Below are 16,542 nucleotides of genomic sequence, written 5' to 3'. Positions count from 1 at the left end.
TGGTCTCTCCTTCTGGAGCTGAGTACAAGCACTTGTCCCAGCTGTTAGCTCTCTGTGCAAGGAGGCACCGAGGCCCTGCCGGGCACCACGGACAGCAATCAGGGAAGGGTGAGAAGGCAAGCAGGTCTGGACCGGGCTAGGGCTCCGGGAGTCCATTCTACCTCAAGTTGACTGCTTCTGAAGGGTTACTGGGGAAGTGCAAAAACATTTCTACATTTTTTCTTTTCCTTCCCCACCTCCAATTTAAGCCCTGAATCACCACATAAAGCAGTCACTTGCTTCTTAGTCCTTTTAAACATTCATTTATTCACTGTACAAAATATTTACACTACTGAGCAACTGTGTGGCCCTTTGGTCTGGCCTGACAAATTTGCAGCAGGGCTTGGTCTCTGCTGGAGTTCTAGAAACACACAACACTTTCCTTGGTGTTCACTTTGTGCCTGGTCTCCTTCACTAGCCAGGAGGTTAGCTGGCTGCCCAAGTACCTGGGCCACAAGGGCATAAATAAAAAGAACTGAGCAAAATAAACGTGAATAGGAAACACTTCCAGTAACAGGCACTCTTTCTTCTCTCCGACATGGTGTACCTCTCCCCATACCGGCTAATTCCAAAGCAGGATTAGAACAGAAGGTCAAAGGAAAGGGCAAAAGAGCAAAGATACTTTTGAATAGTTAGGAGAGACAGAGAGAGAGAACACTGGAAGAATACAAAACCACAACAGTACCAAAGGGTTTTGTGAAACAAAGACCCTGGGGCTAAGGACCACCGCAGGCTGCAGCTGCGCCACCATGGTACCCAGGATGCTCTGAAAAGTGCTATGACTAGAGCTCAGAAAGGACAGATCGAGCCAAGAAAATCAACTCACGCTCCAGCATCAGTCTCTGGAGGGGCAAGGGGGGGGAGGGGATGGGGGACACAGGATTTGGAAGAGGAACAACGGCCAAAGACAGCAGAGCCAGCCCACGTGCCCCTAGCTGGAATCCCTCTCTGGGCCCAAAGGGCGGCATTGTGCTTCCCAGGGGGATGATGACACTTGCCTGTATCCCACAGGGCAGCACCTTGTCCTGGTCCCTGAGGAGAGCAGTGACCGTGTGGCGTGGAGGACCCTGGGGCACAGAGGGCCCCAATGCTGGACCCTGGACCCCAAGGGTGAGTGAGGTCAGCACCCATGCCAAGGACAGATGACAACTGCGAAGGAGTGAGGTCAGGCAGGAATTGTAGCAGCTCAGGAAGGCGTGTTCCTCACGATCCCTGGGAACAGGAGGGCTCAGACGTGCTTCCGGCAGGCCAAGGCATGGCCTCAAGTCCCGCCTCATCTCTGGACTCTTTGTACTTGCTGGTTTTGGCTATAAAGATGGCTTGTTAATATTCTCAGAGTCGAATGCCCCATTGGGAATGGTCGCTTGCAGCAAAGCCTTCTTAGAAACAGAAACTTCGGAAATCGATGAGATTCTGAGTCTTGAAAATGTCTTCATTCAAATCGTTAATGGAAAATGTTGTCGCCATCTTCCAAGAAACAGCTGCAGGCTCTCTTCAGTCACGCCACAGTGAACCTGGTTGTCTTCCTCCCTCCTGAGGTGCCCTTGCTGGTAACTGAGGGAGTGACAGGAAGTCACTGGGACAGCAAGGCGTTTATCATCTGACACAGCTCCTCGATGTGTGTCCCTTGTGTCCTGACCCTAAGGACCTCTGAGAAGCAATTAAATTACTGATCCCTTCTCCCTTGTCTTAGTGCTGCCAGGGAACACCAAGCAGAGAGAACCAGGGACCAGTGGCATGCTATTGAACTGTCCTAATTTCTTGCTCCAAAATTTTCCTCAGTGGAAACCTAAAGAACGCCCAGCTCTTAGCAGACAGCACAAGTTGGAGGTAAGGAGCCAGGGCCAGCCACATCTCAGTGTAAAGAACAAACTCAGGGACAAGCATCAGTAGTCTTCAAGCCAGTCACATGCCAAGAAATGCCCCACAACCCTAAAGGAGCATCGCCTTCAGCACTGGAAGCCGCAGCCCAGCTAAGCTTTCACATTCTTAGGTCTGTCTCACAGGTTTATTATACTCAAAAAGAAAAAAGCTTACTAGGGAGTTCTTCTTTATGAACGATATGATCATTTCCAGAAACGCTTGCATGGAAAAGCTCATTTTCCAGTTCTGACGCCAAAGAAAAAAGGACCCTTCGGTGCTATCAGTAACCACGTGAGCTAGTCCTGTGCCTGCACCGGCCGTTGTGCAGACAGACAAAACTCAAGGCTGTCTGTCGCTGTGGGCCACCTCCCGTCTGTTCTTCTCCTGGCGAGCAGACGCAGTCACCTGTCTCCAAGAGGGACTCACAGACCCCGGGTCAAGGGGACACGGAGGGAACCCCTGCGGAGCGTTGGCAGAGGAGGCTGGGCGAGGCGAGGATCGCAGTGCTCCCAGAAAGGCCGAGCCTCCGTGTCGCCTCCCCCCAGCGGCTGGGGCAGCTCCCACCACTGAGCTCCTCTGAGAACCGAGGGCGAGCGCAGCGGGCCCCACCCTCCTCTTCGACTGAGCGAGCTGCTCAGGGTAGGGGCTTGCCAAAGGGGGCTCTTGGGGGTAAGGGAGGGGGCGAGGGAAGGACGAAGCTGGGGGGTGACCGACTCCTCCACACACTGCGGGGGTGCACGCCGCAGCTTCTGGCTGATGGTTCTGTGTCAGGGTCAGCGGTCGCGTCTGTGGCGCGCGCCGCCTGGAGGCTCCGGGAAGCCACGGGAGCCAAGCAGATGGCAGGGAGAGTGGTCAGAACATGCCGAAGCCCTCGCAGCCCTCACTGATGGCCAGCTGCAGCATCCTGTGCACCTCTTCGTAGGAGTCATACGTAGGGAGGCACAGCTGGTTGAAACTGCAAGGCCGAGGGGAGGGGAGTGATTAACTCACATGAGCAGACCGTACCAGCGAGGGCTGCAAAGATAACTCTCTGTGACAGCCTGCGCCGGGCTGTCAGATACCCACCACGTGTGTGCAGTTGGGAGCGTGCTGTGGGTCGGGGCCGCGATAATCTGGAAGGAGGGACAGAGGGCAGCAAAGCCTCCGGGTGGCAGCTGAGAGGAGCCTGTGGTGAACTGCAGTAGCCGAGCCAACTCTTCCTGCGTCAGACTGGAAACCACGGTCCAAAACCACCTCATGACCTGTGGGAAGAGCACGAGGCTGGGGTCACACCCAGGTGTTGCTGCGGATCTGATCCCTGGGGAAAGGAACGGATGCTCTGAAGTGGGAGGGGGGGGCCCTGGTTATTTGCACGCAGCTAGAATCAACTTAAAAGGGAGTGATGCGGACACCCAGCCAGCAGGGCGGTCCCTGACTGCTAGGTTCTCTCTCTCCGCCTTTTCAACATTATTGCCTCTGTGGATGCAGCATGAATAGCCCTTAAGGACGAGGGTTCCCATCTGTCTGGATGACCATCTGCCATTCCCCGCCATGTATCGCTTTTTCCCAGTTGACATGTCTGCTTCTCAGCTTTTTCCCTCTGAAACTTCTTCTGTATAATATGGTACAAATTCAACTGAAAGAATTTTGGCTCACTTACCTTTTCTCTGAAATGCCACGAGCCACCAATGACCACTGCGTGGGCTTTGAAGTCAGACACACTGATGTCCCCAGTCCCACACATCAGCAGCTGGAGAAGACAGTCAGGTGTTTACTGGGACAGTCAGAGGGGTGAAGTCCCATCATAAGGTCAAAATATGTTAACATGAAAAATGCGGAATACAGAAACATCAATAAAAAGATGCATGGTGAGGTCATAATCCAAGAATACTATTTTAGGAAAATCAATTATTAATAGGTCAATGGTTCCTAACCAGTGCAGTAAAACTCACAGAGCTTTAAAATATAGAGATAGATAGATGCCTGTGGCCTTACCCCAGACCTAGTGAATCAGAATCTCTAGGGACAGGTTACAAACGTTGAAAAAGTCTCCCAGGTGTTTCTGATGGGCACCCCTCATTAAGAGTTGCTGCTATATATATTGTTTTGATGAAACCAAGGTCAAAAAGGGAAGCAAGTGTTTACTGACTGCTCTGGATGTGGCCTGGGAATACCAGGGGGAAAGTGGGCCCTTCCCCTTCAATGAAGACCCCAGCCCCATTTACAAATTTGTTAGGTGGCCCTTCCTTTCCCCCAAATCCACCCTTTCTTTTATGGACTGAACTTTTACTACTGTCCCTTTAGCTCCACCTCTACTTGATCAGATAAATGAAAAAGAATGCCAAAAAATGAGAACATTAATGACATCAGAGCACTAAACTTCTTGTTGATGTCTTAATTTGGTTCAGGATCCAGCAAGTTACTTAGCAGACTCTGAGTACTCATCCAATAGCTGTAAAGGCAGTCCTAATCAAGAGACAAGAGAAGCCCAAATGAAGCCTGAGAAGCTTGGTTTCTTCAAAAAGAACTTGCTAACAAGTAACTAAGAGCAGGAAGGGGAGCAATCCTGAGAGGCTGCGCCTTCCTCCTACACACTTTACCAATTGTTAACAAACATTTTGCTTCAGGATAAAATCCACCAGTAGCTGTTTCTCAGCCCGGAAAATGCTGGCACTAGGTAACGGGTCTGCTGGAAACTTCAGGACTGCATTATTTGGATTTTATACCTAAAGGTACAAAATGTGCTGAAAAAGATGTTGATTCTTGTTCTCAAAGCCAGTTCAGTTAATAAGAATAAAAATGGTGCAAGACCACCTGAAACTCCTGTTTCCTTTTTTTGGGGGTAGAGGGGGAGGGGGCATACTTCACCGCCTCCATGTGGGATCTTAGATCCCCAACCAGGGATCATATCCATGCCGCCTGCCTTGGGAGCGTAGAGTCGTAACCACCAGACCACCAAGGAAGTCCCCTGTCTCCCCAATTTTAAAGAACTTCCTCACTGTAGCAAACAGTTTAGAGAAACTTTAATAAAGGCTATAGGATGTTAAAGCTAATAACTTTCGTTACATGTATCATGTGAGCAGCAAGTAAAAACAAACCGGTTTTACTTTTGGCCTACACCCGAAGTTCATGGAACTTCAAGTCTGCTCATTATAGCAAGGTATTTACCATCTTACAGTGCATTCCGGTTGTCACAGGATCTAAAGGAAGAATATATTAACTCTGTAGCGTTGTCACCCTAAGCTATGACAGGCCTCACATCCTTTGGATTGTCTCCTTCACTAGAATGTGGCTCCATGAGCCCCCCAGTTCCTCAAAAGCACATGCCATATAGGAGGCACTCGATATAAATAGTCTCTGAACAAATAAATGCTTCTAACGCCTTAAATCAACTTAAAAGGTCACAGGAGTTACAAAGACTGTACAAAGTACCAACATTCTTTACTACTCAACCAGTACCAATAATATTTGATGAGTAAATAGTCATTATTACTATTCATCAATAGTTATTCCACATTCGAATTTTTTTAAAGCTAGAGAAAGGGTCAATGCATGAAGAGTAACAAAAGTGAAACCAACTCCCAAAGGGCTTTCCTACTGCATCTCCTAGCAGAAGGCGCAGGACGCTGGTTCCTGTGGGCGTAATAAAACAGCAAGCCAGGGACAGGGGGTTCCAATTGTAAGCACTTACCTCAAGCTCATTCTCATCAAAAATAGCCAAGAGGTTTTCAGGGACTAACTCATTCAGGCCTGAAACAAAATACCCAAGTGAAAGCTATATCCACACCATGTGATACAGGTATTTACGCCTCAAAGCCAAGAGCCAACAGAATCCCACCTTTTAGGAAATGCTCCACCTCCTCTTTCACTTGGCTGGCCAGTCGATACTGGGCCAGCAGGTTCAAATAGAAGATTTTATTCGCATTGGTGACGGGAGTTTGAGCTCCACCTGTCATAAGTTCTACAACCTGAAAGCAGCAAAAGACAGGGAGAGTGTGTGGATGGGAGTTTAAAAGACGACAGCTACCCGGCATGTCCCACAAACAGCACATTACTGAACTGCACCGCTGTCACACGTTCCTGCTCTGCATTCAGGTTTTCAACACACTTGGTTTTACTCAGTAACTAAACTTCAGGGTTCCTACCACTATTGCTGTATTCTACTCACTACTGTTTCTGAAGCAGGTCTCTCAGGGAGTCTTCTCCGACCTGGTCAAATAGTGGCGATGCAACAGGAAGATATGTATGTTCCCTTGTTAGCAACACTTTAACATTCCTCTGGTCCAAAATTAAACCATTACTGACCTCTTCTCTTAAACCCTCGAGACAACTGAGGCTCTATAAAGCCAGAAAAGTAGTAAAGAAGCATAATCTCAGAAATTCCAAGACGTGTACAGATGTTTCCCTACATTCTTCTGTTTCTAACGTGAGGCAATAGAAAAAGCCATGGCTTGATACTTGGAGACTAACTTGCTATGGGGTTTCAGTCACTTAGCTATTTGGACTCCCGGTTTTTCTATCTGCGAAGAAAAGGCTGAACTGTATGATTTTCAAATAGAACTGGCACCCTCCTCTGATAAGCAACTCCTAAGGGAGCTTTGAGGAAGCCCTGAAACACAGTTTAAAGCCACCCTGGAAAACCTGTGCCCAACGAGCAAGATTGTCTTCACAGGTGAGTGAAGGCCTCCATTTAGTTACAAAATCAGATTTTAAGGTCCTGACCGTGGCATGGGAGGGACAGAACTTTGGTCCAGAGCAAAGATTCTCAATGGATCTAAACATGTAAGACTTTTTCTATTATTGTGCACAGTTCTGGTTATTTTTATTTTACGTGTGTAAGCACTTCTATGGCACCCCACTCCAGTACTCTTGCCTGGAAAATCCCATGGATGGAGGAGCCTGGTAGGCTGCAGTCCATGGGGTCGCTAGGAGTCGGACACGACTGAGCGACTTCACTTTCACTTTTCACTTTCATACATTGGAGAAGGAAATGGCAGCCCACTCCAGTGTTCTTGCCTGGAGAATCCCAGGGATGGGGGAGCCTGGTGGGCTGCCTTCTATGGGGTCGCACAGAGTCGGACACAACTGAAGCGACTTAGCAGCAGCAGCAGTAGCAAACACTTCTAACTATTAGCCTAAGTAGTAAATGACTTAGTATTCATATCAAATCCAAATAAAATCAGTACTCCCCTAGGCCTGCAGATCCTAATTCAGTCTTCTATTGACTCGAGATGCCTTGCAGTGCTGGGTCAAGAAAACGGGCTCCACCCACACAGGCGTGAAGGCCAGCAGCTAAGACCCTCCCAGGGCTCACAAGGGTATCTGATTATCAGTTCAGTGCTATCAGTGATCACAAACTTTCAGTCATTGCTATTTTGGTTTCAATTATTTATAACTGCAACTTCAGGTTTGTCATGATCATTTGATATTATTTAACCCCAGAATGCAAACAAAATCACATGTGCATCAGAAATACTTTTGGCCGTTTTCTAATAAAAACCTTAAAAATAAACAGGCACAGTGTTAAAATGCAAGTCAATTACCTCCCTGCCCCTAATGTTGAGACAGACACTGTCATCCCTTCCAAAACTGCCTGTGCAGTGACACTTCACTATCACTTCGTTCTTTTTCTACTGGAAAGGAGGGATGAGGGGGATGGATGGTGTATGTGTCTCCGGTTCCATTTAAACAGGCCAAGGCCATGCAATGTGGGATATAGTGCCGCAAAGCTGCACTGTCCGATACGGCTGTCACTAGTCACAGGCAGTTAATTTAGAAATTCAGGTATTTGGTCATACCAGACACATTTTGGGTGTTCAAAAGTACAAATAGAGAACACTTCCATCATTGCGAAAGCTCTACTAGACAGCCCTGATACAGAGGAGGCTGAGAAATGGGACCCACAGGCTTCAGTTCTCTGTCTCACCTTATCCAATTGACCTGATTTATTATATTTCTCTTCTGCAAAGACTAGCTCCATCTCACTCATGTCATTGTTGAGGATGAAACAAACTTTAGATTTGTAGAATTCTGGGTCATCTGTTTCAAAGTACTGAGGAGACAAAAAGACACAGAACACAACATGACCACTCTCACCCAGAAATAAAATTTGTAACTGCCTGGAACCACTTACCCCTTCAAACCTCAAAAATAATAAACAGAGGTTGGAGAGATTCCAGAGTTAATGGCCAGGGGACTTAGCAGGAAACACATACCTAAGACCTTACCTTGTAATGCATACGTAGTCCTATGATTTGGGCCAAGAAAGAACGGGTGAAGCGAGCTCGGACCAACTGCTTGTAGGCTCCTCCTAGAGCGGACTCATAGAGACACTTGCCCACCAGGCGCCCTGCAAACTCATACATCTTTAGGCGCAGATGAGTGGGGCGATTAGGGTTAGGGTGCACCTGTCAAAGAGAGATAAAAGGTCCTGGATCGTTTTTCTTCAAGCCTAGTTCTGGGAAGATTCTCCCTCCACAACTCTATCCCAAGGGAGCAAGAATTTCAGTGTTAGGATCAAGGAGCCCATCCAAATGGCATTGTTTGGTAGCCACCACCGAGTAATTCAAAGTGACTGGAGGATAAAGGACAAATATGGACTTACAATAAACTGAAGAATCTTCTACTGATTTTGTGGTCACTGGCTACAAACAGAAGTCAATCAGTGGATGATATAATGCCTCTTCCCTAAACCAGAACCTCTTTCAGCCAGAGTCTACTTCCCTACTCCCCTAGTCAAAGACCTTGTACAGAGTTCAATTGCTTTAGGGATGTTCTGAAAAAAGTGGCTTAATTATTAAAATACTAAGGAGTAGAACAGCCTCTGCACTATAATGCTTTTTATTCATCTGTCTGCATTTTCTCTTAGAGATGAAATAAGGAAGACAAAGAGGAGGGAGGTAATCTGATTAGTTCAAATTCTTACTAGTCTCTCCATCATAACACAATCCACACTTTGCTCCCACCCCCGGGGAAGTCACAGACTCACTAATGCTTGGTTGGTGTCACTGAATCGGGTGAAGAGCTGATTGGTGGTGTCAAATAGTGCTTTGCAGATTAACTCAAACCATTCCCGACGAGGCCCTCCCCAGTCCAGAGCTGGAAAGTACAATAAAAATCAAAAGTGATGCTGGCTTATCACCTTTTATCATTTTTGTTCATTTATTCATCATTTTATACTCCCTGATCCTTCCTCCCTCCATTTCACCACCTTGGTGTCCAATATTCCAACCCACCTTAACTGTGGACATTTTTTTTTGAAATCCCACCTCATTCTGTAGGATTAAAGGTATTCTGATCACTAAGCTGATGCGCTCTAGCGTGGAAACACAGATCATAGATCCCAGGAACTGCTGCTTCTCTTGGTACTACAAAGGTTACTCTGCCCTTCTGCTTCAAACTCATAAGAGCTCACCTTCCAAATCCTTGTCCGTCTGTGTTCTACAAGCTCAACCAAGCCATCTAGCCAGTAAACACCACCCTTTTGGTCTTGACTCATGACTTCTTTTTCCCTGGGAAAAAGAAGCTGGAGCAGGGGTGGCAAGCATGTGTAGGAGGGTTGTTTTCAGTTTCTGTGGATGTCGTGTAAGGAGACAGGGAGGAGTGGGAAGGAGAGTTAAAAAAGATGAGTGGGAAATTTCAAAACTGACCTTCTTCATCCTGAAAAACCACTTCAAAGTTCTTGCTCCAATCTGAGATGGAAAAATTCCGAGTGGCTTTCAGAGACTGAAAAGCAGTAAAAGAAAAGAAATTGTCAGAACACTGGCCAGTGCCTCTTGGGTGTTAAAGACAAAAACACAAGAACATTACCACTGTCCATTTAATAGTCAGAAGTATTTGGAAGCAATATGTTACTCAAAAATAAGCTTTAACAATACCATCTTAAATTTAAAATGCACATATCTCCAGAAGAAATTTAAGATTAAAAAAATCAAATTCATATTTATACCATTGCCTGACTGGAAAGTTGAAACTTTATTTCCTAACAGTCCTCATTTTATTAATGAGAAACTTGAAATAAAATGGCTCAAATCAGTAAGCTGTCAGCAAGAGAACCAAGGAGTCTTGGTTTTCAGTAAAGTACAGTCTACCCACTAGACATCTTAATCCACAAGGCTAGGTTCAGACAGGGAGCCATGCCACAAGGAGAAAGTGGCTGAGAAAAGGCGTTTCCAGTCACACCTGCCAGAGCCAAACATCACAAACACTTTCTGGACAGGGACCAAAGCCTTCTCATTGTCAAGGAATGTGAGAACTATGCCAGTGTCTGTGTAGTGGAGACAGAAACACATCAGGTGTTCCTTTTCCATCAGACCAGAGTGACAACAAAAATCATTTCCTTTTAATCCCGTAAGAGCTCTTCTTAATCCTGGGATTCCATAACAGGAACTTTCTTCTGTAACAACAACTTGATACCTGCCTTCCATAGGAAGTCCATGAGATTGTTCGGGAACTAGTCAAGAACAGATTTTACAGCCAATGTGTCAACTAGTCTCTCCCCTCAATTAACATACCTCCAACAAATCTGCCCCAAATTCAGTAGAGCCAAACACAAAGGACAGCGCTTAACATGTTTAAAGAAGACAAAGATGTGTGTTTCATAAAAACAATAACCTGCAGGATGTAACCAAATAGCACAGAGGTTTCTAGCTGGAAATTTTTGATAACTGTTCAACTGCTGACATGAAAGAAACTTTACTCACCGATTCCAACAAGGCATGTCTGCTGACCTTCAGGGTGACTTTAGAATGTGGTCTTTTCATATGTACCTGCCGAAGCTCTCGATGGAAAAAATTCACCTTGTCCTGAAAGGTCTCGGAGCCTCCTGAGGAGCAGCAAGATCCATCATGATTACAGAATCCTTACAAGTCCCCTGTGTAGGCCACCCCTACATCCTCATGTACTCAGCGTATCTGGGGTCACTGCCTTCCCCATCAGACTCCCTGTCCAACCTCACCTATGTTCTTGTGGAGCGAGCGAATAAACGTGGCCGCTAAGATGTTCCTCTCCTTACAGCTGAGCTCCACAGGAGGCTGAATGCCGTCATCCACCACAAGGGTGAGCAGCTTATGGACAGGGTCAGGGCCAAGGTATGAAAACTAACAAAAGGAAAAAAAAAAAAGAAAGAATTACTCTGTGAAGCCCTCAAATCCACCAAAAATCCTTCACATCCCTACCCTTCTGCACCAACCAACAAAAACAAGTTAAGCCTATTTTATCCAAGTAAGTACCTACCAGGAGTACACTTCCTTATTTTTCACTTCAGGTGGGGGGTGCAGCTCAGCAGTAGAGCACATGCATTGCATGTATGAGGCCTGGGTTTCATCCCCGGAACCTCCAGGCATTGATTCCATTTTGAGACTTTGTCCTCTACCACTGTGCCAGTGGTAAAGAACCCGCCTGCCAATGCAGGAGATACAAAAGACGGGGGCTCGATCCCTGGCCTGGGATGATCCCCTGGAGAAGGAAATGGCAGCCCACTCCAGTATTCTTGCCTGGAAAAGTTCATGGACAGAGGAGCCTGATGGGCTAGAGTCCGTGGGGTCACAAAGAGTCAGACACAACTGAGTGACGGAGCATGCTCTATGATTCAGATTTTATTTTAAACTGAGTCATAGAGACCACCTGTAAGGATCACAGGCAAGGTAAGTAAGGATCACAGGTAATACTACAGACTTTCAAACATAAAATATAAGAAGTGTGAAAGCTGTAAGGATATGTAAAACAGCAAATGAATACCTGAATAGGTTGGGCAAACTGGCTGGAAGAAAATGATTTGCCAGTAGATTTCAAAAGCTCAGAAATTTAAAAAAAAAAAAAAAAATTTTTTTTAATAGATGAGACCACTGGTGCTGAAACAGTTAGTTTTGGCACATTAGGAAGCCAAGTTCAGGTCAGAGCTCCAATACTCTCTCCATTAGCTTAGTCTTAGGGGCAGGAGAGAATTGTTGAAGTATTTTGACTTCTACTAACTACTGTTTCTGTAGGCATGTGTCCTCCTACAACTATTGCCTTCATAAGGAGGTAGCATCTGCTTCTTTATTTGGCAATGAATCCTGTGTGCACAATGAGAATTTCCAGAAATACCAAAAGCCCTTCTGGGAAAAAATAAAAGGTTGAGATGTTGGGAGGCTGAAGCCTGTTCTACATGAACCGGATGTAAGGTTTAACTTACTTTGGTTCCAGGGCATACCCGGAAGGTGTAAAGGCGCCAGGGAATGATTTTCAGGTAGAACTCCTTCACTGAGAATTGCTGGAGGACCAACACACAGAAAATGAAATGAATGACTAAGAGGTTCTGTTTGGGTATTGTATTTCAAATACCTGTCCCCATCCGTATTTTCCAGGATAGCCCTTTTCCTCTCTAAACAAGGATAATTTAGTCAGGACTGAAATCAAACAGAAAACATCAATTCCACCTAAAAACAGGCAAATTTAAAATATTGTTGTCACACTTTCACAAAGTGTGACATTGTTGTCACAATTTCACAAAGATGTCTCATAACCTTAATACTCAGGTCTTACTACCATTTCCAAATATCTGAGATCAGGTTTTCACTTTACAAGTAGAGAACATTTCAAAATCATCATTTCATTTCACTACAAACAATCAGACTCTCCTCCTGCTTAGCCAGATACTTCTCAGAGAGACTTCTTCCAAATCAGTGGACAGGGAACACCAGTGGCCCCTGCCCACTGCTTTATCCCTATCAGAATGCCAGCAAGGATGTGCTGGGGATGATGGTGTCGGGGCGGGTGGGGGGAGTCGCATACGGAAGAGTTCACAAAACCCTATATGTAAGAATAAAAAGAAGTCTCTTGCCATTCAAAAAAAAGAAAAGACAATGCAATAACTTTTTAATCTAAAAAGACCCCTCTGTTATCTGAACAAATAGTAGGTCAGGTTTTTTTCTTGATTTTTAAAAAAATTCTTCATTAAAGAACATTTCAAACACATACTAAAGAAAACAGTACAATGAATTATCACCAGCTTCAACAATAATCAATTCATAGCCAATCTCACTTCATCTCTACCTTACCATTTCCCTCATAGCCATTCCCCAGGACAAATGAAGGCTAGATGTTTAAATGATGAATGGTACACAGTGAAGTGTTCTGAAGTAGAACAGAATTAGAACTCAGTTTTTGCTATGAGATTAAAGGAATGTAATGGGATGGTTCGAGTCTCGTTTTTCTGAGGTCTGTATAAATAAGCAAAATACAAACACTAAAAAAGAAACTCCCTAACACAAAGCGTCTCTCAGCTCAGGGGCCTTGGGAAGTTCACCTCCCTTGTCTCTGCCAAACTTTCTCTATTCTAACCCTGTACCCCGATGATGACATCTCTTGTGGTTTCACAAATCACAGCATGAAAGATCAAATTGTTCCCAAACGGCACAAAGGGCCAACAGTGATTTTACCCTAGTGAGAAATTATTAATGGTTAAAAGTAGCTTTCTTTAAAACTCTAGAGCCGTGCCTTGAAAAATCTTCCCAGGAGTGATCAAACAGCAGAACGCCCCAGGTGCTCGAAAGTACCAAGGCACAGACTCTCTGGACAGAGGTGTAATCCAGTCCAAGCCTGAAAGAGGCAGAAGAGGCGGTGTAGCCTTTTGCTCAATGGGAAGCCATCTCTTAGTATCCCTGAGCCCCCACAAGGTGATGATTGCACCCTGATTCTCAGACCATTGCTGGGTGGGTTTGGTTACCAAATATGAGCAGGCTCGGGCAGGGACAAGAGTGGGAGTGCCAACCTTGGGTGACACGTAGCAGTACACCTTCTTCGGTTTCTTCACCTTCTCAGGGGTGTGACACTCAGAGGGTGAGTCTTCATCTTCCTCCTCCAGAGCTGTGGAGGGCCGGCGCTGGGCAGAGCTCGTGTGCATGGGTGGGAGGTGCCACGGCGTGCTGGTGCAGTTGGCAGCATTATACAGATAAGCTTCAAAGTAAATGCTCACTCCTGAGGTGGACACGTTGCGTTCAACGATATTCCTCTCATTCTCTGAAGTGCAACAAGGAATAAGGTTTAAAGTGCAAGACAGGAAAGGAAACTGCCCATCACCAGACCTTCAGTCCACAGGTCTCTAAACCAAGTTTTGGTCCAAATACCAAATATTTGAGGTGGGGGGGTTAGATGACTGCAGATGTGCAAAGGACAAGTGGCTTGGGAAGAGGACTAATTCACAGCTCTCCTCTCAACTCACCACTTAGGACAATGATGTCAAATTCACCATTGTTGATTGGCTGGTTTTGGTATGAGATGCAGGCATGGAAGCAGCCTCGAGAATGCAGGGTGAGCCGCAGGAATACCTGGCAGGTCTGCCGGTTGGACGTCACTGACTTCTCAAATGAGATACCGGTATTCTCCTCTTCCGGAGGACCAAGCTACAGGAGGAAAACGAAGCCATCACCAACCACACATAATTTTCCCTGCTTGTGCAGAAATTTACAAAGAACTTTCCTACTTTGAGCTAATCTAAGTCTCAGAAGGCTGGCACCATGGTCAGGGAGAAGGAGACGGATCGAAGTGACCTAGATGGGAGCCTGCTCACCTCATGAATGGACAGGCTGTAGTTGTGCTCATCTCTCAAGGATGTGGAATTGTTGGTAGGGTTGTCATATTCATCTCGGGGCACTATTTGAAGAGTGTGTGGCTGCCCACAGGTCAACACCAGGGTAGAAAAATGGCACACAATTTTGGTCTTGGAAGGAACCACCATTCCTGGAATAAAGACAAGGGAAGGTAACGTCAGAGAGGTGATTTTCAGGACACAGAGATCTACTCAGTCAGTGAGTCCTAGAAAGCTGGGTGCCCGCCCAATTCCTAGGGATAAACAATACCATTATGAGCCAGAGAGAAAGAAAGAAAACAGAGAGATTAACTCAAATGAACTTCTGGGAACTCATTTTTACAAATTCCTATCCACTCCAAGCACTAACCACAATGACAGAATAAATTGGAGGAAACAGAAGTGAGAGTTACAGATATAGTGCCTAGAATCCCACTGGGAACCTACAAGTGAAACTGGCCTTAAAAATAAGTGAATAACTGTAACACAAACAAATCTTAAATATTTAAGGGCAAATCTAACAAAACCCATGGAAGACTTGTATATTGAAAACTACAAAATGCTGATTATAGAAATAAGGTCAGAGGCATACCATGTTTATGAATTCAGAGACTCAACATAGTAAAGATGCCAATTCTCCCCAAATAATATGAGGTTTAACACCGTTCTTTGTTTCTAGGTTTAACACAGGTCAGTTCAGTTCAGTCGCTCAGTTGTGTCCGACTCTTTGCGACCCCATGAATTGCAGCACGCCAGGCCTCCCTGTCCATCACCAACTCCCGGAGTTCACCCAAACTCACGTCCATCGAGTCGGTGATGCCATCCAGCCATCTCATCCTCTGTTGTCCCCTTCTCCTGCTCCCAATCCATTCCAGCATCAGGGTCTTTTCCAGTGAGTCAATTCTTTGCATGAGGTTTAACACAGTTCTTATCAAAATCTCAGAAAGATTTTTTGGTAAGTTTAGGCAGTATTATTCTAAAATTTATATAGGGGGGTGGCTGTGGCAGCGGCCGCGGCAGTTTCACTGGAGCACGGGGTGGCGGGGCCTCGGCGGCGGAAGATGGTGGAGCTCTGCAAGAAGTACTGCGTGTACTGCCTGGCTGAGGACACGGCAGGCAGCTCAAGTCGGCGCTTCCCGGAACCCCCAGGAAGTGATGGAGCATTAAGTAAGCATGTACATTCACAGAAACCTGGGGAAGGCCTGCATCCCCAACACCATCCCCACCTGCCCCAGTGGGGGCCCCCTCTATCCCAGCCTCATTACCCCCTTGCCTCCCCTAGACATCTCGGTGGCCGAGCAGCAGCAGCTGAGCTACATGCCACTGCGGGACTACTAAGAGATTGAGTACAACCAGGACGCTGAGAGGCTCATCAGCAGGCTCTCGGTCAACTATGATGACAACGCCGTGGAGATCGAGCTGAAACCTGCGTGCACGGACATGTACTGCGGAAGCTCCGCAAGCGGAAGCGGCACAAGAACATCGCGCGCGACTACAACCTGGTGCCCGCCTTCCTGGGCAAGGACTAGAAGGAGCAGGTGGCGCGGCACAAGGTCACCAAGGAGGAGGAGCTGTGGCCGCTCTACCAGTTCATGTCGTGCAAGGAGTTCGAGGACCTGTTCGAGAACATGCACAAGATGCTGCATGCCAATATCCGCGAGCGGTAGTGCTACCGGCTCAACGGCATCACCATGATGGAGGAGTCGGCCTCAAGCGCGAGAAACACAAGGCGGCGGCAGCAGCGGGGAGCGCCAAGCGCGGCGCGAGGAGGACGGCCGGGACGGCGAGTTCGCGGCCATCGAGCACCTGCCGGGCTTCGAGCTCCTGTCGGACCGCGAGAAGGTGCTGTGCAGCTCGCTGAACCTGAGCCCCGCGCGCTACGTGACCGTAAAGACCATCATCATCAAGGACCACCTGCAGAAGCGCCAGGGCATCCCCTCCAAGAGCCGCCTGCCCAGCTATCTGGACAAAGTCCTCAAGAAGAGGATCCTGAACTTCCTCACTGAGAGCGGGTGGATATCCAGGGATGCTTCCTGAAGCCTGCCACCCTGAAGTTCTGCCACAGCGAAGAGGGGGGAAAAAAAAAAGCTTTG

General features: G+C 46.7%; 1 protein-coding gene and 1 pseudogene across 2 annotated transcripts in view; one reads left to right on the top strand and one right to left on the bottom strand.

Annotated features, from left to right (window-relative positions):
• Positions 1-286: 286 nt before the first annotated feature.
• The window catches only part of AREL1 (apoptosis resistant E3 ubiquitin protein ligase 1), a 44,317-nt gene continuing 28,061 nt past the window's right edge, over positions 287-16,542 (bottom strand). For both annotated transcript variants that reach the window (XM_010855742.1, XM_010855743.1), the window contains exons 6-20: positions 14,432-14,601; positions 14,084-14,264; positions 13,634-13,881; positions 12,056-12,133; positions 10,838-10,979; positions 10,584-10,705; positions 9,531-9,606; positions 8,870-8,979; positions 8,109-8,288; positions 7,808-7,933; positions 5,720-5,849; positions 5,573-5,631; positions 3,542-3,631; positions 2,968-3,143; positions 287-2,857 (exon numbers count right to left, since the gene is read on the bottom strand). In XM_010855742.1, coding sequence (XP_010854044.1) covers positions 2,755-2,857; positions 2,968-3,143; positions 3,542-3,631; positions 5,573-5,631; positions 5,720-5,849; positions 7,808-7,933; positions 8,109-8,288; positions 8,870-8,979; positions 9,531-9,606; positions 10,584-10,705; positions 10,838-10,979; positions 12,056-12,133; positions 13,634-13,881; positions 14,084-14,264; positions 14,432-14,601 — 1,991 coding nt within the window. In that variant the 3' untranslated portion in view covers positions 287-2,754. The remainder of the gene's footprint in view (positions 2,858-2,967; positions 3,144-3,541; positions 3,632-5,572; positions 5,632-5,719; positions 5,850-7,807; positions 7,934-8,108; positions 8,289-8,869; positions 8,980-9,530; positions 9,607-10,583; positions 10,706-10,837; positions 10,980-12,055; positions 12,134-13,633; positions 13,882-14,083; positions 14,265-14,431; positions 14,602-16,542) is intronic.
• Positions 15,302-16,497, top strand: LOC105000068 (annotated as a pseudogene).

This window comes from Bison bison, unplaced genomic scaffold (assembly GCF_000754665.1).
Source record: "Bison bison bison isolate TAMUID 2011002044 unplaced genomic scaffold, Bison_UMD1.0 scf7180017864368, whole genome shotgun sequence".
Taxonomy (NCBI): Eukaryota; Metazoa; Chordata; class Mammalia; order Artiodactyla; family Bovidae; genus Bison; species Bison bison.
This window is presented reverse-complemented; position numbering and strand designations above follow the sequence as displayed.